This window comes from Lontra canadensis, unplaced genomic scaffold (genome assembly GCF_010015895.1).
Source record: "Lontra canadensis isolate GAN:19392208 unplaced genomic scaffold, GSC_riverotter_1.0 scaffold13, whole genome shotgun sequence".
In the NCBI taxonomy this organism is placed as follows: Eukaryota; Metazoa; Chordata; class Mammalia; order Carnivora; family Mustelidae; genus Lontra; species Lontra canadensis.
This window is the reverse complement of record NW_022631007.1, coordinates 14,526,887-14,550,094: the sequence shown is the minus strand read 5'-3', so window position 1 is coordinate 14,550,094 and position 23,208 is coordinate 14,526,887. Positions and strand designations below refer to the sequence as shown.

The 23,208-nt window shown below is 46.8% G+C and overlaps 1 protein-coding gene across 4 annotated transcripts in view; it reads left to right on the top strand.

The window, feature by feature from the left end:
• The window catches only part of ASB18 (ankyrin repeat and SOCS box containing 18), a 62,852-nt gene that overhangs the window by 26,966 nt on the left and 12,678 nt on the right, over positions 1-23,208 (top strand). For all 4 annotated transcript variants that reach the window (XM_032857558.1, XM_032857559.1, XM_032857560.1 and 1 more), the window contains one exon: positions 15,280-15,784. In XM_032857558.1, coding sequence (XP_032713449.1) covers positions 15,280-15,784 — 505 coding nt within the window. The remainder of the gene's footprint in view (positions 1-15,279; positions 15,785-23,208) is intronic.

The window sequence follows — 23,208 nt, the reverse complement described above, 5'->3', positions numbered from 1 at the left end:
AGAGGCAGGCAGAGAAGGGGTGGGGGAAGCAGGCTCCCCTCTGAGCAGAGAGCCTGATGCAGGGCTTGATCCCAGGACCCTGAGATCATGACGTGAGGCTCAACCCACTGAGCCACCCAGGTGCCCCAAGGTCTCCATTTCTTTAGTTCTTTAATTTCTCTCTGTTGTTTCTTAGTTTTCAGCATATGGAGCTGCCACATTTTTGTCAGATTTCTCCTTAAATATTTTTTTTATTTTTTGGTGCTTCATAAATGGTATTTTTTAATTTAAATTTTTATCATACATAGCTATCATATAAAATAATAGTTTATTTTTTGCATATTGATCTTGTATCTTGCAACCTTGCTAAACTCATTAATTGTTCTTGTAACTCATTGGAAATTCCATAAGATTTTTATGTGGGCAGCCATGTGATCTTTGAATGAACAGAGTTTTATTTCTTTTTCTGTTGATGCATTTTATTCTTTTTTCTGGTTTTATCACATTGTTTAAAACCTCCAGTGCAATGAGGAATAGAAGTGGTAAAGAGCAGAAAATTTTTCTTATTCCTGATCTTAGACGAAAGCATTAAGTCTTTCCCTATTAAGTATGATATTAGATGTTGGATTTTGTAGATGAACTTTTTCAGATAACAGATTTCCCTTCTATTCCTAGCTTCCTGAGCATTTTTATTATGAATGGATATTGGATTTTTTAAATGCCTTTTCTGCACATTTGGAGATGATTATATGGTGTGTTTTTTCAGTCTGTTAATAGGATGATTCACAGTGATTGTTTTCCAAATGTTAAACCAACCTTGCCTTCTTGAGATAAACTACACTCAATCATGAGTGTTATCCTTTTTAATAAATTCTTTGGTTTGATTAAATGGAAAAATAACTTAATCTGTATCTATGTTCATGAAAGATATTTGTCCGTAATTTTCTTTTCTGGTAATCTGTTTATCTGGTCTTGGTGTCAGAATGATGCTGGTCTCAAAAATGAGTTGAAAAGTGTCTCTTCCTTATCTTTTTTCTTGAAAAGCTGGTATAAAATTGTTACTTCTTTCTTAAATGTTTAGTGGAATTCATCAGTGAAGCTACCTGGGCCTGGAGTTTTCTTTGTACGTTTTCTTTTTAACTATTAATTCAATTTCTCTAATAGCTATAGTGTTACTCAAAATATTTCTTTCCTTTTGAGTGAGCTTTGATAGCTTGTATCTTTCAAGAAATTTAGCCCTTTCATCAACATTGCTGAATTTATTGGCATAAGTTGTTCCTTATTATCCTCTTAATCTATAGAATCTATAGTAATAGCATCACTCTCATTAATGATATTGGAATTCATTATAATGTTTCTTTTATTTTCTACCCTGATCAGTCTTGCTTTTGATTTCATTGGTTGGTTGGTTGGTTGGTTTTACTGTTTTCTACTTCACTAACTTCTCCTATGGTCTTTATTACCCTCCATTCTTTAATTATCTTGAATTTCATTTGCTCTCCTTTTTTTAATTTCTGAAAATAGAAACTAATGTCATTGATGTGACAATTTTTTTTAATTTTCTAATATAGGCTTTTGGTGCTGTACATGTCCCCATATGTACTACTTTAGCTAAATCCCACGAATTTTAATGTCATATTTTCACTTTAAATTTGTCTTAAATTCTTTCTAATTTCTCTTTTTTTTTTTATTTGAATCATAATTATTTAGAAGTGTGTTAATTAGTTTTCAAATATTTGGGTATTTTCCAGATATCTATAGTATTGATTTCTAATTTAATTCCATGTGATTAAAGAACTTACTTTGTATCACTTTAGTACTTTTAAATTTGAGTCTTCTTTTATTATCCAAAATATATTTGGTCTTAGTAAATGTTCCAGGTACACCAGAAAGGAATTTGTATTCCACAGTTTGGGGGGAAGTATTCTATAAATGTCAACTGAGTCAAGTTGCCAAATAGTATTAAGTCTTCCATATCCTTACTGATATTCTGCTCACTTTCTTTTACAAGATATGGAAAAAGAGGTCTTGAAATCTCTGACTACAATCATGGATTTGTCTATTTCTCTCTACAGTTCTATCAGCTTTTGCTTCAAATCTTTTTTTGAAACTTTGTTATTAGGTTCATGGATATTTAGCAGTTATGTCCTCTTAAAGAAATGACCTCTATCATTATGAAAAGATACCCTTTTTTTTTTTAGATTTTATTTAAATTCAAGTTAGTTAACATACAGTCTATTATTGGGTTCAGGGGTAATATGTAGTGGTTCATCAGTTGCATATGGCATGTAATATTCTTTGCTCTAAAATCTACTTAGTCTTGGCGTGCCTGGGTTGCTCAGTGGGTTAAGCATCCAACTCTGCTCAGTTTTGATCTCAGGACTGTGAAATCAAGCCCCATGTCAGGTTCTGCCCTTGGTGTGGACTCTGCTTGAGATTCCCTCTCCTTCTCCCTTTGTCCCTCCCCACCCTGTGCTCTCTCACTTTCTCTCTCTCAAATAACCTTTTAAAAATAAAATAAAATAACTAAAAAATAAAGTCTACTTAGTTTCATATTAAAATATCTAGTTTGATGTTAATATAGATTGCTTCTGAACAGTGTTTTCATTAGTATATCTTTTAACATCTGCATTTGTTCTCTACTGCTCCATAATAGATCACCACAGGGGCACCTGGGTGGTTCAAACATTTAAGCCCCCAACTCTTGATTTCAGCTCAGGTCTTAATCTCAGGGTCATGAGGTCAAGCCCCATGTTGGGCTTGGATCCTAATTAAAAAAAAAAAAATCACCACAAACTTAGAGACTTGAAACAACATACATATATTACCTCAAAATTTCTATGGGTGAAAAGTTTGGGAATGGCTGTGCTGGATTCTGTACTTCAGAGTCACTCACAAGACTCCAATCAAGATGTCATCAAGGCCCAGGGTCTCATCTGGAGAATCAACTGGAAAAGAATCTGCTGCCAAACTCATAAGGTCATCAGCAGAATTCAGTTCCTCAGGGACTATGGAATGAGGTCTCAGGGGTCTTTTTAAAGCTTTTTTTATTTATTTTAGAGAATGGTTGGGGTGGGGGAGAAAGGGAGAGGGAGAAAGAAATTTAAGCAGATTCCACACTGAGCAAAGAGCCCAACACCGGGCTCCATCTCACAATCCCCATCACAACCTGAGAAAAAAACAAAAGTCCAGTGCTTAACCCACTGTGCCCCACCCCAGGCGCCCCTGAAGGTCTTAGTTTCTTGCTGAGAGTTGATTGGAGGCCAACCTCAGTTTGTGTCTTTATTTTTAAAGTGGATTTCTTGTAGGCAGCTTATAGTTGGATCTTTCTTTAAATCTGGTCTGATAGTCTCTGCCTTTTAATTGGATGCTTAAATCATTTACATCTAATGTGATTTTGACATGGCTCAGTTCAAATCAAACATCTTGCTATTTTTTTTCTATCCATTTTTTGTTCCCTTTATCTTCTTTTTTTCTACATTCTTCTGTATTAATTGAGGATTTGCGGGGTGGGGGCACCTGAGTGGCTCAGTGAATTAAGCATCCGTCTTTTTCTCAGGTCATCATCCTGGGGTCCTGGGATCAAGTCCCACATTGGACTCCCTGCTTAGTGGGGAGTCTGCTTCTCCTTCTGCCTTCTGTATATCTTTCCTGCTCATGCTCTCTCTCTTTCTCTCTCTCAAATAAATAAATAAATAAATAAAATCTTATTTTTTTAAAGGTGAGGATTTTTTGTGATTCCCATTTATCTCCTGTTTTAGCTTATCCTATACAACATTTTGTTGTATTATTTTAGTAGTTGCTTTGGTTTATAGGATACGTCTTTGCTTTATCAGTCTGCTCTCAAGTAATACCATGCTACTTCACATATAGTACAACAGTATACTTCCGTTTCTCTCCTCCTAGCCTTTGTGCTATTGGTATCACACATTTTACTTCTACATACAACTCCCACAATAAGTTGTTAAAGTTTTGTTCAACTAGTCAATAATTTTTAAATATATTGAAAAAATAAGAAAAAAGTGTTTATGCTTACCCAAGGAGTTCCTATTTCCAGTTTCCTTCATCCTTTTGTATAGATCAAAGATTTCATCTAGTATCATTTTCTTTCTGCCTGAAGGACTTTTTTTAAATATTTTTTTGAGTAAAGATATGCTGGTGATGAATCCTTTCAGTGTCTGTGTGTTTGAAAACATCTTTATTTCACCTGAGTGTTTGAAAGATACTTTCTTAGGTAGAGAATTCTGAGTTGGCAGAGTTTTTTTCCCTTCAGTGTTTTAGACAGCTCCATTATCTTTAAACTTGCATTTTTCAATGAGAAATCTGTCTTTTTTATCTTTGTTCTTCTGTAATAATGTCCTTTTCCCTAGCTTAAATCTTTTCTCCTAATCACTGATTTAAGAAATTTGATAATAATGTGTTTTGATGTTCATGTTTCTTATCCTTAAGATTCGGTGAGTTTCTTGGATCTATGGGCTTATACTTTTCCTCATATTTGGAAAAATTTTGTCAATTATTTCTTCACATTTTTTCCTGTACGATCCCCTCCTCCCTTTCAGGGACTCCAATTACAGGTATGTGACACCATTTGAGGTTGCACAGCTTACCCATGCTTTGTTCACTTTTTTCTTCTGTACTTATCTTTTGTTCTAAAATACCTGATCTACCATTATTCCCATCCAGTGTATTTTTCATCTCAGTCATGGTTTTCAACTTTAGAAGTCCAATCTTAGGTTTCTTTTATTATCTTCCCCCACATTTACTTAATATGCTTTGTCCTTCCTCTAGCTTCTCAAATATATGGTAACCATGTAGTAACTGTTTTACCTATCTACTAAGTCTAAAAGTTTTCCTTTTATTTCACTGGGTTCTGGGTATTTTTGTATCCCTATCAATATTCTTGATCTCTGCTCTGGAATATAAAGTTACTTGGAAATACTTTATAACATTTTTGGGTCTTGATCAGAGCAGTATTTAGTCTAAAGTTAATTTTTCCCCACTACTGAGACAGCACCCTTCTTAGTGCTCCAATCCATGTCCCATTCTTTATGAGATTTTACGCTCTGGTTGTTGAGACAGGCACTATTCCTGAACCTGTACATGCTATGGGCACAATATCCTCTAACCCTTTCGGGGGGCGGGGGGGAGGTGTTATTTCCCCAGTCATGAGCAGTTCCCTCACACACATACACTAACCAGTAATCGAATGCATATTCAAGGGGACCCCCTGCAAAGTTTTTTCTCTGTGAAGACACCCCTGCCTAGTACTTAGCCTTGCAAATGCCACCTGCCTTGGCCTCCCCAGACTCCTAGATCCCGCTCCTCAATTCAGAGAGTCCCCTGCTCTCTGCCTAGGATCTCTTCACGGAGCCCCCATCTGGGAGCCCAGAGGTCCTTTGAGAGGTCAAGCAGTTCAGTGTTTTCCAATCATGTTGGTAAGTTCAGACCTTGTGATCCATTTCTGTCCTCAGCCGTAGGCATTCTCCACTTTCTAGTTCAACTTTAGGGGAGGCTGGATGAGAGGCATTTGGAAATTCTCTGTGCTACCTTTGCAACTCTTCTGTAAATCTAAAATAGTTTTAAACTAAAAAGAGTTTTTAAAACCAAATTGGCTTCACACCCTAGGCTCCAACCTCCCATTTCACAATATTAGAAAAATACTGCTCTTTACTAAGAAAGGAGATAGAAACACCTACTCAGAGTACAAATTATTGTGAATCCCTTCAACAGCTCTTCCAAAAAGCCAACAAGCTCACATTTGGATATCATAAAGAGCTGAGATGTACGCAGACCACCAGAGCTATACACTGTGTGATAGAAACTAATTTCCTGGCTTGAGCTGGTTTTTTAGGAATCATACAGGTCCAGAACACGGTTTAATAAGGACTTTTTAAAATGCTTTTGAATTAATGGGGAGCTTTTTAAATCTCCTTTCTTTTGTCTTCATTTCTCCTCCTTATCTTCTTCTCATTTGTCTTCTGCCTCTACATGTCTCTCAATGTGAATCTTTCCCCCTGGTGCTTTCATTTGACAGTCTTGACTTATTTAAATCCTGGTTAGTAGGGGAAAGTTTGAGATAAGTGTTGAATATCCCAGAAGTTCAGGCTGAACTATGCAACAGCTGACTTAGAATCCCTTCAATATCCATGATTATAATGGGAAATGCTGGTGGATTCCATTGAACACCTCTACAATAACATAGCCAACTACCTTGAAGAATAAAAAGGTAATAGATGTCAGAAAGGGCTTGGGGTTTCGACCACAGCTTTTCAGCTCTAAAGAGTTCCCCTAAAGTTAGACTCCGAGGAGGTCTGTCTTCAGGTAGTATAAACATATTATCACTTTGACAAGAAAGAGCTACTTTCTCCAGAATCTTTTATACATAGTAGATTTTAGGTCATCCTTAATTTTTTTACCTTACAGTAGAGAGGGGGTCGTTGACCTACATACAGAGCCATTTCATTTTCTTACTCTTGATGACAATGGTCTCCACACCTAGGGACCCACTTCTGCTCCAACCCCTTTTAGTCAGCAATTCACCATGGGTGCAAGACTTTAAAACCTTTGAGTCTCTGAGTTCCTGGGATTAAAAAAGAAAAATTATCTGTGCTTCTTTCCAACCAGCAAGCTTCAGAATTCAGAATTCAACACACTAAAAGGGATATCGAAGCTTTAATCTAGGAGGCTTTTGAAGAGATTTTCCCAAAAAGAAAAGTTCCAGTAAAGTTACTCTCTTCACGTTAGTAGCCTGCATGTCAGCCTCGCCCTATTTATTATCAGGCTCTTCTCCTTGACCCTTTTTAAAATTCTGAAATAATTAAAATGAGAAAAGAATTAGTAGAGTCCTGATTCTTTTTTTCATGTAAAGTTATCTGGACTTAAATAGAAGTGAGGAGGACTCTCTTCTTCATGAACATACCAGTAAAAAGCATGCATGTTAACTTTTTTTTGTCCCAGCTGGATTAATTTGACTTAATAAAATATAATTCATAAGCCAGAGTTAGACCTCTGAAAGCAGCTAATTACCTTAAAAATCACTGAAGAAAATCACTGGACAATGCTTTTCTGGTTCAGACCAGACAGGCTGAAATCCGAGCAGAGAGAAAGAGGGTATTAGGTTTCCTGAGGCAAGAAAGGCACTCTCTGGTCAGGTTCAAGCATGGATAACTGTTCAAAGTCCCCACACCAACCCCAAAGTCTCCACCGAATAACAGAAGAGTTACCTGCCTAAGGAGCCAGGCTTTCGGGCACTGATACATAATCCAGAAAACTGTCCACACTTTCCACACCCTAAATGAGTGAGCGATTTTTTTGAGGGGGAAAACATGACCTGATCCAACAGGTGTTTGAGGCATCAGAAGGGTATTAAAGAGCAAGGTGTCAGGGAGGGGCTGCCCCCAACAGGTGATTTGATTATTTGCAGAACTTCACACATTCCTGAGCACTTGCAAGGGTCTTAATTCCCATAGTCCTCCAGCAGACCTTCAAGGCATGGTTATCCCCAGTCTGCAGATCAGGAAACTGAGCCTCTTCAAGGACCCATGTTTTGCTAGTAAGGTGGCACACGGTGGAAATTGCCAAAAGCCAAGTGTTGTAAGATAGGCCAATGCTGAAAGATCACCTTTCCCTTGTTCACCTAAGTTCTTTTCAAAAAACCCTGTATCTAGTCACCACCTTTCAGACATGAACTATCCCAGGTTTACGCCCCTTCCCACCAACCCTGGATGGCCTCTCAGGCAGATTTGTCAGCTTTCTGGTCACTTGCCAAGTCCTATTTGAACATCTATAACTCATCATCAGGAAGGAAAAGAGGTAATGCAGGCCAAATCAAACCTTTAACCTCAGGGCACAAGCCTTGATCAGACACTTCCAGAAAGTTAGATAAATGGCCAATAAGCCAATGAAAAGGTGCTCAACATCATTAGCCATCTGGGAAATGCAAATTGAGGCCACGAGGAAAAATTCACTCTTTCACACCCATTAGAACGTCTAAGATCAAAAACACTAAGAAATACTGAACATCAGGAAAAATTCAGAACAACCACAACTCATGTACACTGTTGTTGGGAGAGTGTAATAGTATAATCACTTCCCAAAATGTTGACCATTTATATACATTAAATACATATTAAATATCAACTACACACCTGCCAGCAATTCTACTTCTAGATATTTCCCCAAGAGAAATCAGAGAATATGCCCTCAAGAAGACTAACACAAAGATGTTTATAGCAGGGTGTTGATTAGGCATCTGCCTTCAGCTCAGGTCATGATCCCAAGGTCCTGGGATCGAGTCCTGCATTGGGCTCCCTGCTCCGTGGGGAGCCTGCTTCCCCCTCTCCCTCTGCTACTCTCCCTGCTCATGCTCTATCTCTCTCTCTCTCAAATAAATAAATTAAATCTTTAAAAAATAAATGTTCATAGCAGCTTTATTCATAATAGCCAAAAAATAGAAAAACTCAAGTGACCATCACTCTCAATAGAAGAAGGAATTTGAAAAGTGTGGCATATCCATACAATTAAATATGACTCTGAAATAAAAATGAATGTGACTCATGCATGCAACAATAGGGATGAACGTCGCGGACATTACGCTGAGCAAAAGACGTCAGACACCAAAAAGGAGAAAATTCTAGAAAAGACAAAACTAAATCATGAGAGAAATCAGAAGAGTGGTTGTCTTTGGGGGTGATGACTGACACATAACAAACACAAGGGAACTTCTTGGATGATAGAAACATTTGACATCTTGATTTGGATGTTACTTACAAGTGTATTCCTTTGTCAAAATTTATACAACGGTAGTCTTAAGACCAGTGCATTCCTCTGTCTGCAAAATTCCCTCACCTTAAAAATCCATACATACATGCATTCAAGCATGCATACCTACATAAAACTTTTCTCTCATCCAATTCAAAGCCCCCCCCAACTTATTCCTACACCCACTTTAAAAGGGAGTCAAGTCTTGCTTTCTTCTTTTGTTCATTCTTCATTTTGCTCATCATTCTGATGATTCTGGGTCTTCCTTTTCATCCAGTGTATTGGGAGGAGAGAGGGGTTGTCTATTTCTTGTTGAGGAAGGGACACTAGTGAAGCTTCTAGAAAGTCAGGTACTACTTCAGGGGCAAGCGAAGCAGAATTCTCAGTTTGTTCCTTAAATCATTTCCCAGTTCGCCAAAATGCAGGGTTTCACTTGCAATCTGGGGAGACTCTGCCCAAAATATCATCACCAGCCACAACCATCGATCACTTCAGGAAAAAAATGTAAGTGATGGCCATTGCTCCGAGAGAAACCATAAGGATGGAAATGGCCGGCCGATTTCTCTCTCAATCTTCCCCCTACCCTGACGGATTTGTCCATGCACATCAGCCATTTCAATTGTAAACATGTATGCCTGTTTAGTCTCACAGTTTACCATCCCTGACGAAAGAGAAAGAGAAGAAACCACAAACAGAAAGGGGCGGGTGGCAGGTCCCCAAAGGAGAGCCTCAGCAGAAGGTCCAGGGAAATAAAGTGGAACTGCTCCTCCATCAAAGTCTTAGGGCAGTGACTTCCCCGTCCTTCATTCAGAGCCAGCTGGGGAGTCTATCCACAGGAGGGAAACTTCTTGCAATGGCTTCATTAGAAAACACGGCTGTATTTTCCTCTCAGTCACTCCCCCATGTCCCCTGCCTCCCATAGGCTGGCACTTGCCCAGGGCTCAAATGATGGCTTCCAGCCCCCACCAAGGGACCCAGCCTTGGGGCTCCAGCCACCTTGCCCCAGGGACCCATTCCCAGCCCATCACCAGGCATGTCAGCTCTGAAAAGGAAACATAGTAGCAACGATGATCCAAAAAGACTGGTTCATAACACTCACTGTGCACATCAACCAGTGTGAAACCCCTTCTGCCTGTCAGGGGGACTGGACAACAGTCATGGAAGGAGAATGGGGAAGGGCAGTCAGGCTTATCCAAGGACCCTGGCGACCTCCGGCCATAGGAAACACTGCTCAGGAGACAGATGATTAACATTGCGAACATAGGAGCTGTGTCTGTTCCCCACGAGAAAGATTAAGTGAGGTTTCTGGATCTTAAGTTTCATTTGATTTTGAACAGTTCCTTCTCCCTATCTGTTGCATTGCTCTCTCAGTACTGGTTTTTGGTGGTTGCTGGGCCATGCTATTATCCAGGGATAGTTGGGGCTCCCTTCCCAAGCACGATGTGCTGGCTGTGGGTTCACCATCATCTCCCATGTAACCCTCGAGATCCTCGCCCAAACCTCGAAAACTGAGTCCAGCTGGGAAGAATGAGCTCTTTCGTGCAGAGCTGCTGGCACGACTGGGTGAGAAGCAGGCTGCAGTCACCTGCCCCGTAGCACCAAGTCCCCAAGGCCGGTGAACTCCCCTGCTTTGTCCCGCCTTCTGGGTCCTACCTTGAGTCTTTCCAGAAATTCTTGTGACGTGCTTAGACAAGACACACTTCTCCCTGCTTCGAGAGCGGTACTGAACACAGCACAGACGGTGTTCCCCGCTTACTGAATGAATGAACGAGTGCATGAACCATTGGCAGAAAAGTCCAGAAATAACTTATGGAAAATGCCTTGCACTCCTGACTCGGAGTAAGAGATGATACCGGTGGGAAGAGGCAGCAGGTGGGTGAAATGACAGAGCTTTGGGGCCAGAGGAGGAAGTCCTTGGCCTTGTGCAAGTCACTGGTCGTTTAAGCCTCAGTTTCCCCACCTGCAAATTCTGCCCACGGTGTAGCTTTGTGGCAAAACCGCAGACAACATTTTTTAAAAATAAATTTGAAAATCAAGTACTGGGGACCTCTCAGCTCAGGTCCAGAGGCTGTGAAATCCCAGTGTAGAGGACTTTGTGGAAACCAAGGAATGAGGAGGAGGGAGGATGAAAGAAGGAAAGCCTTGAGCAGGCATTATCCCACGGGATGCGGGGAGGCTTGGCAGGTGGTGTCAAGGGAGCGAGGAAACAGCAGAAAAGCCCGGGCTGAAGGATTGGTGGGGGCTTCCGCACCTGGGAGGGAACCAGGTGGAGCCTCGGGAAGATGCTGGAAGGTAGATGGGAGCCATGTGTGGGATGTGGGCTCAGAACCCTACTTCCCCACTTAGAAATAAGTTAAAATGACACTGATTCAATAGCCCTTGATGGGCTCATCTCTATTAACTCCCGCTTTTTGGCTCAAGTAACTTTCTGCGTACTATGAACCTCAGGCCCTTGTAACAGCCTGTCACCACGATCACTATCAAGGATGGCGAAGAGGGAGGGGGTTGTTAGTGTTCACCCCAGCTGCTTTGGATCAGAGGCTGTTCAGACACACAGTGTCTCCTTAATCCCTGTAAGACAGAGACAAGTCGTTCTGACATGCTTACATGGAAATGTAGCCTTGGTCCCTGACAGTGACCGTTGGACACTGGCCCCAGGCCTTCCTGACTTGCCTGCCTATCAGGATAGCAGGAAACCTACTCACAAAACCTACCTCCGAGGAAAGGACTCGGCTAAAGCAGAGTTGCCCACACAGTTGTGCAAAAGCTTGGGTGGGGCTTTCCTCCCTGGGCTATTTCTTCTTCCGCTGGAGAACTTGACACCTACAAGGTCAGGTCTAGGAGGTCCCCAAGACCGTTATCACTTACCACTCTGCTTATCACCACCCCTGACCGCCTTCAGGCTCACCTTCTCGGGGGTACGGCCATACATACTTTCTATGAAGCGAAGCTTGGACTTGGACAGAGCCATGGAAACTCTGAGCTCATTCTGGGAACCTGGAAAGCTCAGCTGACATTCTTAGAATCCAGGAACTGTCGCCAACAGCCGGCAGGGGACGGGTCTGTTATTATCAGCCTCTCTTGCTCCCTTCTCAAAGGGTAACTCTGATTCATTATGCAAATTTTGAAAACACAGGCAAGCAAAAAGGAAATCAGAACACCCCTCACCCCATCAGCCATACGTAAACAGACATCAGCCTACTTCCAGGCTTGCTTGCGATCGATGCCTATGCATCTCTGCTTTAAAACAAAAACAAAAACAAAAAACACACACACAAGACTGCTCAGTGCTGTTTTGTACCTAATCTTTTCACATAACCACTGCAAATAGCTTTCCGTGTCATTAAATAGGCTCCCACACCTTCATTTTTGATGACTGCCCAGTGTGCGCCAGCTAGATCTGCCTCAGTCAATTGTTTGTGTCGTTTCTCTCGTGCCTGTGGTCTGCAAGTTACATCATTACCTGCTCGAAGGAAGTGCCAAGGTTTAGCCAATTAGAAGCTCTTCATTAAAAACGAAAAAGGGCACCTGCAGCCCTCCAGAGGGTGGGCCAGTGCCCTCGTTCTTCTGAAGGGTATCCTTGTTGCGAACAGCAACCTGGCCCTCCGCCGGTGAAGCCCTGGATGGGGGAAAGAGGCTCGGCTGTATTTCCCCGCGGACCTCTTTGGAAAAGCTAGGCTGCTTTAAAAAAAAAAAAATAGTAAAAGAAAATGTTTTGTGATTGTTTGTGAGCACACACAGGCTCAGCGACAAAATGAGACAGAACCCTTGATTTCTCACCTCCTGCTGCACTGCTCAAAATGTTCAAAATGCCTCCCAGAGAGGCAAGGAGGAAGCAAATGTGAAACACTGATTGTGAAATTTGCATCCTCTCTTAGCTGGTTATTGTCCCAGAGGACATTTCACATCAAACTGTACTTGTTTGTAAAGATTCTTCCCCCCAAGACAAACCACTTCTCCAGATACTGCTGTCGGGAGGCTAGAGAACTAGAGAGACAGAATTTAAAAATACTGAGGGACCCGGGGTAGAGACACGAATGGGACGGAAGGACAGAAGCCACTTCCAGCCTGGAAACCCTCGTTGGGGGATCCCGTTCGGAGCCCCACCCAGGTAAATAACAGGAAAAAGAGCCGCCACAGAAAGGAGAGCTGAAAAACAGTCATTAAGCAGATGCGTTGGTGCGACATGTTGAATTTCAGGGAATACCCACAGCGGGCTAGCTCTGCCGTGGGCACTGAGGCACAGACACCAATAAAACCCCATTTCTACACTCAGGGAGCCACCCGTCTTAAGAGAGGAGTCAGGCGTGCTAATGCACGTTTGAAACGTGGTGTGATAAATGCAATTCCCCGAGCACTTCATGTATGTGGTATATGATGACAACACAGGGGGGTAACCCTCTGCTGGTGGCGCTGGGAAGGCATCGCAGATGAAGAGGAGGGGAAGTGAGGAATGTGTGCACCACCCCCACGAAGGAGCCGCATGCAGAAGGCATGAGGGCACGACACAGCAGGTGTGTTCTAAGAACCGCACCTAGCCAGGCAGGGTTGAGACACAGGCTGGAGCTCCAGGAATTAAAGCCTCAAGGCCAGTGGGAGCTGGGTCAGACCTCATCCTGTGTCTGAGGGGGAAACGAGCATGGGCTCCATGCAGCGGGCAGCAGGAGCCCCCGGGGTTTCAGCTGGCACATGGCTGAGTCACACTGGAGAGGCTCTTTCTGGGTGGTATGAAGCTTGCTCGATTAGAGCAGGGGGCAGAGAAGGAGTCCTTGGCTAAAGCTCAGGCTAGAAATGATGTGGGCCTCCACACAGGGCGGCGACGGGGGGAGCAGAAGGAAGAAGTGTTTCCGGTGATGATGAACAAGGAGGAGTCCACGGGGCCAAGTGACCAGTTGAAATGCAGGGCAGCTGGGTGACAAGGAAAAGGCAAAGAGCCAATAACTTATAGAACAAGACAGAGAGGCAGAAGAGGGTTAAATCTGGGGGCAGACGATGGAGAGGGAGGGGACTCCCTCCCCCAGGCACATGCGGAAAGGACAGAACAATCATTGCAGAAACAGATCCCAGTGGCAGTCAGGATGGACTCGTGGGCAGAAAGCAGGATGGGTGGCCGCTCCTGAGAGAGCCAGAGCTCAGAATAAAGCAGGACCAGAAGGCGGATGGAGAGGACACAGGAAACAGAGAGGGAGCAGAGGCTCACGAGCCACATTTGGCATGGGGGATGGCCACGTCCCCTCAGTTCCAGGGGCTGGGATGCTGAGAAGAGTGACCACAGTGCCACTCAGGAAGGAAGAAGGCCAGGAAGGGCTGAGAGATGAGGGGCTTACAACCCAAGTCTGAGCAGGGCAGAGATGAGAAGGGGACTGACAGGCATGGACGAGCTAGAAAGGCCGAAAGCTCCATGGGCAAGGCAAACACATTCACAGCTTGTCCAGACCAGGAGCACGGGTTTGCAGTGGGGCTGGTGTTTTAGGAGTGCCCACAGAGGACAAGGGCCAGCCCCGTGGTGGAGAGGCTGTGAGACTGGCCTCCTGCTTTCAGCCGAGAGTTTCCCACCGGGGTCCGAGGCCCAAGGACGAGCATGACCCTGGCCCAGTCAGCAGCCTGCCATCTGCCCTTAGGTAGGTGTGTGGCGTTCCCCCAGGTGCCAAGAGGCTCTGCGGAAGCCGCTGTCCCGAGAAGCACTGGTGTTTGAGGAAGAGGACACTTTGGGATCAGCTGGTGGACTGGGAGGCAGCAGAGAACTCCCACCTCTGAGGGAGACCACAATGTCCCATAGGAATCTAGGACACCCTCCCCCCCAGGAGACCACTGGGGTCTGTACCCAGATGGGCCCAGCCAAGATTCACAATCTCCAAGGAAAGTCAGATTGAAACAAAGGGATCCCCCCAGTTAGGAATAGCTATGTGCTCTACTCCTTCTTCCAGCCCTGTCTGAGGATACCCCAGGACCAATCCGTGTCAGTGCCTTGAAGGATGCATAGAGTCCCTCTGTGGGAGCAAGGCAAGCCTTGCCTCACACCATCACCAAAGATGAACAGTTTACAGCAGAGACTGAGAAAGAGCCTGATGGTCTAAAGGACCCTCGTTAGAACCAGGACTCCCAGGCCCTCTGTGATTGGCAGCTATGACAAAGAGCCCAGGTAATTAGTGCTTCCAGCACTGCCATTTGAACCACATTACCTTCCCAAGCAGCACCAAGCAGTTACAAATTCCTCATAAGGTCCTACTCGGCACATGGCTTCTTCGGAAACCTTCCAGCTACCTCCACCACTTGTAAGCCCCAGGGTCGGCCAGACTCTCACTTCCTCCCCTCAGCTCAGTCTGACCTCCCAGAGCCTGGGTACAGATATGCTGAGCTCAGAGCAGCCCCTGCTTTCCACGGAGCCAACCTGCCCCAGAGGTAGAGGACTGGAGGGGTGGAGGGGTGGCAGTGGCGATCAGGGAGCATCGGGCCGCGGGGGTGGGGGTCCTCCGGCTGGGGCCCTAGAGGGGGTCGCGCGCCCCGGCCTCGCGGTGACCCGCCTTGGCCTCCCCACAGGTGCGCGCAAGCGCTGCTGGAGCACGGCGCCTCGGTGCACTGCGCGGGCGGCGCGGGCGGGGACACGCCGCTGCACGTGGCGGCGCAGCGCGGCCTGGACGAGCACGCGTGTCTCTACCTGGGTTGCGGCGCGCGCGTGGACACGAGGAACGGGCGCGGCGAGACGCCCCTGAGCGCGGCGTGTGGCGCGGCGCGGCGGCCCGACGAGCACGCGCGCCGCCTGCGCCTGTGCGCGCTCCTGCTGCGGCGCGGGGCGGCGGCGGACGCGCGCGACGAGGACGAGCGCAGCCCGCTGCACAAGGCCTGCGGCCACGCGTGCCCGGGGCTGGCGCGCCTCCTGCTGCGACACGGCGCTGACGCGGGCGCGCTCGACTACGGCGGGGCCTCGCCGCTGGCCCGCGCGCTGCAGACGGCCGCCTGCGCTCCTGAGCCCGGCCCGCAGCGCACGGTGCAGGAGCTGCTCAACCACGGCTCCCCAGCCGTGTGGCCCGACGCCTTCCCCAAGGTAAGAGGGCCCCGGGGACCGGCCTGCAGCTGGGGGCTAGCGGCGCCTGCGAACTTGTAGGGATTGCAGCTTCTGATTCCCCGGGTGCGGGAGGTAGGGGAATGCAGCTCTCCCTGGTGAGGCGTGGTCTGCTGGACTTGGGGCCACACTTGGAAGGGCAGGTGTCCCTAAGCCAGTCCCTAGAAAATTCAGTTGCCTGGGCGCCTGGCTGGCTCCTTGGGTGGAGCTTGCAACTCTTAATCCCCGGGTTGTGAGTTCAAGCGTCACATTAGGTGCAGAGCCAACCTAAATATAGTTTTTAAATAAACTGGGGAAGCAGGACACTTAGTTGGATGGCGCCCTCATGGCTCAGAATGTTTTGGCAGCTTATCTAATTGATAAACAATGAAAGTCCGTCCAGTGTTCGATATAAAATGAAATACCCAATCTGGCTACCTACCTTAGTAATGACTTGAATGAAAGCACTTGACACGTCTGCAAACACCTGACATTCAGTCCACACCACACTCCCGAGAAATACGCCAGGCACGTGACCCAGGCCCATGAGGCTCTCCCACCTGGGTTTCAGCCAGGTGAAATGCCCCGTTCAGGGTTAGGGCTGTGTTGGGGTCTCAGCCCCAAGTTGCAGACTTGACTCTGAAGCAGGCTGTCACTTTTTCCTCGTATCAGATCTACCCTGAAATGACAAAGATAAAGGGTAAGGATTGCCCATTAAAGAACGCACTTAGAAGATGGAAAATATTTCCAAAAGGAAGGTCCCCCAAATATTGGTTGGAATAAGGGTTTGTCCTCCTAAAAAGACTCCACTGAAAGGAAGTCATTCCATTAGGTATAAATTGAGAGTGTTCAACTTAAAAATTATCCCCAGACTCACTGATCATATGCAGGAGACACACTTTGGCTGGGTATGTTTTGAACAAATAGCTGAAAAGCTTCTACTTTTAAGAGGACAGCACTCTAGATGGTCTGAAATAGTGAAATCCACACATCTCTCTCAAATGCCAACATTGCATTCAGAGTAATGCTTCTGTCTACTAAAACATAGGTGAAAGAGGGGAAATTCCACCCACATAACTCCCTCAGTGTGTCCTTACCTCACCAGCACTGTGACAAGGTTCTTCCCCTACTTCTCACAGTATCTTTGAATTGTTCTCCATGGCACTCCACTAATGTAGAATTTCAATATGGCAGGCTCTTGAAAGGGAGCACCGGCATTTCCATATTCCGTACCACTTACCTTTATTAGTCATCATTTACATTGCAATGTGTCCCCGTATTAGCGATCTTAGTTTGTCAGCCGATGCATTGGGAACAGGACATCCCTGCTGCCCCTCCTGGTCACACCATGTTTGCATTAAACCAAGAAGCTCACTTCACCCTTCCTGGCATGAAACTGCATAAAGAAGGAACAAGAAACAAGCAGAACAAAATAAATGTCCTTACGCATAGGCCAAAAGTGAAAAATATTTGGGGGCAAGTTCTTTAAAAGAAAAAAGTCAATATAGTTCAGTAGTGACGAGTCGTAATCCTTTGTTAGCCTGGGAGTCATGCGATCTGAGTGATCTCTGTAGGTTTCCAAGTCCTGGGTCCAGCCTCATGGACATCATCCCTGGGGACAGGACCTCCAGCACCTGAACTCTGTCTTCAGAGCTCTAAGAATTACCCTATCTTCGCTTCAAGATGCAGGAGAAGGCACAATGTCTCCCTCCTGGGCCCCCAAGGGCCCCCTCCTGGGATTCCCCCATGCTTCGCCAGGCACATGAGACTAGAGCATGGCCACTGGGGGGGGGGGGGCGAGGGGCGTGGGGGGCAAGCTTCAGGCAGGTTTGAACTCGGAGGCCATTATACAGCAACCACCAAGAAGCCATGAGAAGCGCTTGGCTCCTAAAAGTGACAATAGATCTCTCAGCCATTTCACACCATCTGGGAAGGGATTGGAGCTTTCTTGAGAAAGCTTAACACTTGGAGGTGTTCACAAAAAAGCATTGCCACCTTGTCTCCCCCACCCCACAGTGAGCACAGTGCCGCAGGGGAATTCCTCCATCAGTGTTTGTTGAATGAATGAAGTGAGCTCCAGCAACTCCAGGGCCAGTGCCCCCGCGGGTTAGATCTTTGGAAACCGGGATGTGACTTCTTCATGCTGAGATCCCCCACACCTCTAGGGGCCGCCCCACGGAGGAGTGCCGATGGGGTCCACAGCCACCAGCCCCTGGCGCTCAGGTCTGGAGCGGGTTTCAAAGGGGAACACACTGACCGCCACACTGGGAATCCTGTAAACAGATGCAGGTGGCCGCGTTTGTTCTAGCCTTGCCCAGGACAAACACGGCGAACTCTGGAAATCAGGCAGCAGCCCGTCCCTCCCCCCAGGCCCCTGCAAGTGGTCCACCAGGGAAGGGGTCTAATCACCACGCAGGGCATCAAAGGGACAGACCCGACTGCTCAGCAGACTCGTGGAGTGCGCAGCAAACACTGAACCGAGCCACAAAGACGCTCTGCCGGCAAGACTCAGCGCCGTGGCGGGGCGTACACAGAGGCACCAGGGAATGTCACAGAGCACGCCGTCCGTGGGCAACAGCCGTGCTTTAAATAGATGTAAAGAGACACCCACGGAGCTCAGAATTACTGAGGCAAAGGTTTCACAGCGAGCTTATGACATAAATCACAGCTCCCCCATGCCCAGACAAAGGCACCGTCGCCGCGGCGGGCGGACTCGGAGCATCCATCGGAGCCGTGCGCAGTGCTCTGCCCCGAAAATCAAAGTGGTGTCACAGCTTGGGAAGCAAGCATGTTGACAGTGCCAGGCCTTTCTGCCCGGCTGCCCGCTAGTTAACACCGGAGTCAGACGTGGGGGCGCGAGGGCAGGCGCAGGCGCGGTGGCAGGCTGCTGCCGGGTTTGAATCCTGGAAGCTGTCCGCGTAGGCGGGCGCCGGCCTGCAGGAGAGCAGGCGGGAGGGTGGGGTGACACACACCTGCAGATCCAAATTTGTTTTGCAACTGTCACTAGTGGATAGTGGGTCAGATGCTTGGTCTGGAATGTGGGTTTTGCTCCCATCTCTTGCCCCTTGTTCCCCTGTGCTGGGCTGTCTAAATGATCCAGACTTGGCCCAGGAGAGCCGGCTGTGCAGGGACAGCAGCAGCAATGAGCCATCTCCACCAAGCCGCACACAGAGGCTGTTTCCCCCCGGCACTTGCTTACTTCTTCAGCAGACGTTTCTCAGAACGCCTGGGCTCAGTGCTGGAGTTCGTGTTGGTCGGCAGTTCGCGTGTGTCCCGCCCTAGTGGAGCTGCCAGTCACCTGAGTGGAGGACAGCCTTGACTCAGACCACTACCTGCTCAGTGTGAAGTTGCCATGGTCGGAGAGCTTGCTCAAGCAAGGACCTGTGTGGCTCGAAAGTGCCAAATGGGGGCCTGAGCTGGCTGACGCAAAGGGCAGGGTGAGAGACTCCCCTGGGCACGTGTGGAGTGAGCCCAGACCTGAAGGCTGAAGACTCAGCTGCGTGAAGAAAGGAAGGGCCATTCCCTGCAGCATAGGCAAGAGTCCTGGGGCAGAAAGAGCACTGTAGTAGGGGCCGTTGAAAGATGACCCAGGAGCTAGAAGGAAGGGGTAAGAGGGGGCAAGAGGCAGGGGTTTCAGGGATTAAGAGTTTTAGCCTTTGTCTTAAAAGCAATGGGAATGTATTACATCATTTGAAGCAGAAGTGACATAATCAAATGAGCATGGGGTTGATTTTTCTGCAGAAGTATAGAGAACATGTGGGGGCAGGGGATGGGTGGGAAAGCACACGCTGCTGTGGCAATCCAGGTGAGGCCTGCAGATAGCTTCCGCAAGGGGAAACGAAGGTTGGCCGTGAGAATGACAGATTCTAGAAACGTCTGCAGAGCTCTGGTCTTGCCTTACCTTCGCAGCACTGACCATGCTGGAAGGATGGGCCCCAAGTTTTTGCATTTGCGTTTTACCTAAGTACAGAACAAGGTGAAGTGACTTCACGGTTCTCCAACCTCCCAAGCTTTTCACGGGGCGAATCCCAGGGTGGTAGTAGTCACAAACCAGACTCCATTTCCGTCTCCAGTGAGCGAGTGGCGTATGTGCCCCTCCCCCTGGGAGGAGGGAGGTGAGCTTCCGTAAATGGCGCACCTCTGTTTCTCTTGCTCTTGTTTTATTTCTCCATCTGCATATAGAGCAAGGCGCCCGTGTGGTTTTTTCCCCCTTAATTTTCTTTCTGCCGCCTCATTAGCCGAGGAGAGTGCGCGTGGACCCTAATGACACCAGGATGTCAGAGGAGTGTAACTGCCGCGTCTCCGCAGACAGCACGGAGGCGGCGGAGATCTTTAAACTGTGTTGGCATAAAAATAATGGAAGCAGCCAGCTGCCTGGCAAACGTGAGGGGACACAGTGCCGGGGGATGGGGGAGGGCCGGGGAGCCCCAGAGAGGTGGAACTGAGGAGAGACAGGAAATGAATTCCCAGAGACAGGCAATAAGACTTGGTCACAGTCTGTGACCCAGGGAGGAGGGGCCCCAGGGAGGGGGGTGCATCTGCTGAGGGACAGCAGCTCTTGGGGGGGGGGCAGTGTGGGAGAGGCCTTTCCTGTCACGTGTAGTCCCTGGGGACCATTTAACAGTTTGCAGAGACAAGGGAGAGGGCCAAGGGCAGGGCCAGTGGCCGGGTGATGGTGTCGCGGGAAGGTCTGAAGAAGCAGGAATGGCTTGGGAGACTAGATCTGGAGGGATCCAGTGTGAACCGCTCCTCTTCATGGTGTGGTTTCCTCCCAGTGCAGAAGGGAGACAATTGAAATCAGAGACTGCCACGCCCCAGAAAATAGCACGTTAGTGGTGACTCTTGGAAGCCAGAAATAGCCACACGTTGGGGGCATCCTGTGCGGTGGTGAAGGGATAAGACTGGGCGAGGCTCAGGTGGGAAGATGCTTGCGTGCCTGGCTCTCCCTCTGTCTCTCTCCTACTCTAAAGCCCGCTTATTTCTGACTTTGAAACAGGAAGGGATTGGGACAAAAAAACAAGTTTCGAGTAGGAAGGCGCCCAGAGATATCGTTCTTCCAGCAGTAAGGTGATTAGGGCTTTGGAAGGGCAGCCGTTCCTGTCTTCGTACTGACATAGCTGCAAAGACAGGCAAGAGGAGGGAAGGAAGACGGGAAGGGAGGGGGCCACAAAGCAGATCCGCGGCCCCAACACGATGACCTCATGTCTGAGTCAGGGAGCTCCCACTCCTGTGCTGCACCACCCCGAGTTTTCAGACAATCAGGCAGTCGCTACAAAAATATTCTAGAGGTCAAACAGGCATTAGGGGATGTCTTTGGAGATACAGTGCATTCTAGGAGATGCAGGGAAGTGCAGAGGTGGAAACCAAGGAACCCGGGTTGCATAGCAACCTGAGAGCTCTGCTGGGAAGAGGGTAGGAGAAGAGGCCTTCCAGTGGGGGTGGGGCGCAGTCACCAGGTGAATGAGGAAGCAGACGGAGGCTGGGCACCATCCTCGTGAGCCTACCTCTGCTCAGGCCCTCCACAGGTCCCCCTGCATGTTAACAGACCTCGTGTCTGATCTTCCCTTAACCAAAGATGAATAGGGAGATAAATAAATGGATCCATGACGGGGAATGGAAGCAGAAAAACAAAAAGTGGGGACAGCATCCACAGAATAGAAAGGGGACCCATACCCCTCATCAGAAGATCCAGAAGAAAGTCTGAGAAACTGTGTGCCATGGGTGCTCTCACCTACAGAGTGCAAGAAGACATAGCCTCTATGTCCCTAAAAACAGAGCCCGTGATGGGGACAAGGCAGCAGAATGACGTAAAAAGGAAGATGGAGGAGACAAGGTCATACGGGGGAGGGTGGCGAGTATATGAAGGGAAGCAGGAAACAGAACAGATACATAAAAGGAACAGAGCCTGTGATTTAAGTGAGGGAGCTGGGCTGGTGGCACATGTTGCTTCAGATCCCTTCCCTGGTGTCCCCTGGGGTCTACTTGACTTGTTGAGGGGGTGAGGGCAGCACAGCTAGAACTTTCAAGCTGAGCTCAGAGTCCCAGACCAGCTGGCTTCTGACCGGCTTCAGCAAAAGGTGACACCATGGAAAACTAGGCATGGAGGGAAAAAGAAGCCAGGGTGTTTCTCCTCTTTCTCTGCCTTGGTAGGTTCTCCAGCAGCACCTGCGTCCCCAAGGTTCTGGTCCCCAACAGCTCCTCCTTATGGTCACAGCCCCCACTGGACAGCCCCTGACTTGGTTCCAGACTCCACTGTATCTCATATAACAAGAAATGTAGAAGCAAGGCAGGCTTTGGGACTGGTTGTTTCTGTGTCTCATGAAGCTATCAAGGAATCAGGTTTGTCCAGCCTCAGTGAGTCAGCTTTGTCCTCAAAATAGCTTTTGTGATAAGATGGCGTCCAGCAACAACTGGGCCAGCCAGCTTCATATCCAATTGCTTTTCTCTGGAAGCCCTGAGGAGGTCTTCCCAAGTTTCACTGGCCCAAGCTGACTTAAACATGCGCTTTCCCAAACCAGTGATGACAAGGAGAATGGAGTTACTGTGACTGAATCATACTAATCCTTTGGACTGTTGGAAAATCAACCACTGTGTGTTCACTACTAATATTAAAACCTCTTCTTAAGTGCAAAGGAAAAAAACAAAATGAAGAAATAGAAGAAAAAGTGGTCATGAAGAGTGGAGTGTAGAGAGCCAACCTACAGAAAAGTGATATTACTGAAAAAGAGCCTAGAGCAAATGGATCAGATATAGTAATCAAAGACATAATAGAAGAAAATTTAGCTGCACTAGAAGTCTTAACTCCTAGAAGTTGAATGGATACTCTCTGCAAATCAGTGATGGGAGACACGCTCCTTTTATTTTTAATTTCTTCTCTTTTTTTCTTTTCTTTAGGATTTTAATTTTAAGTAATCTCTATGCCCAACATGGGGCTTGAATTTATAACCCTGAGATCAAGAGTCTCATGCTCTACCGGCGGAGCCAGCAAGGCGTCCTTGGAGACACATTCCTATATACATTCTAGCAGAAGTATTCATAAAAAGCATGGAAAATATCTTGCCAAGTATGTGAGCAGAAAACAGTTATTCATAAAGGAATAAAACTCAGGCTGGACTCTGATTTCTCTGCTGCTATAGTATCATGAGACAAGAAAATATCATTTTCAGACTTTTAAAGAAAAAGTTTGGATGTGTACCCCTGGGGATAAAAATACATTATATGTTTATTAAAAATTAATAAATTAATAAAAAATTTGATTATGCTAATATGGATAAGTAGTAGTAATGAAGGTTTCAGTATACTTGTAATTAGATTTTAATCATATGGACTCATTTTACTTGCTCTCCAAATAAATCTTGTAATGGAAAAAAAAAGTTTGGATGCTAGAATTTTAGACTCATCCTAGATGGTTTTCATTTTGATGGCAA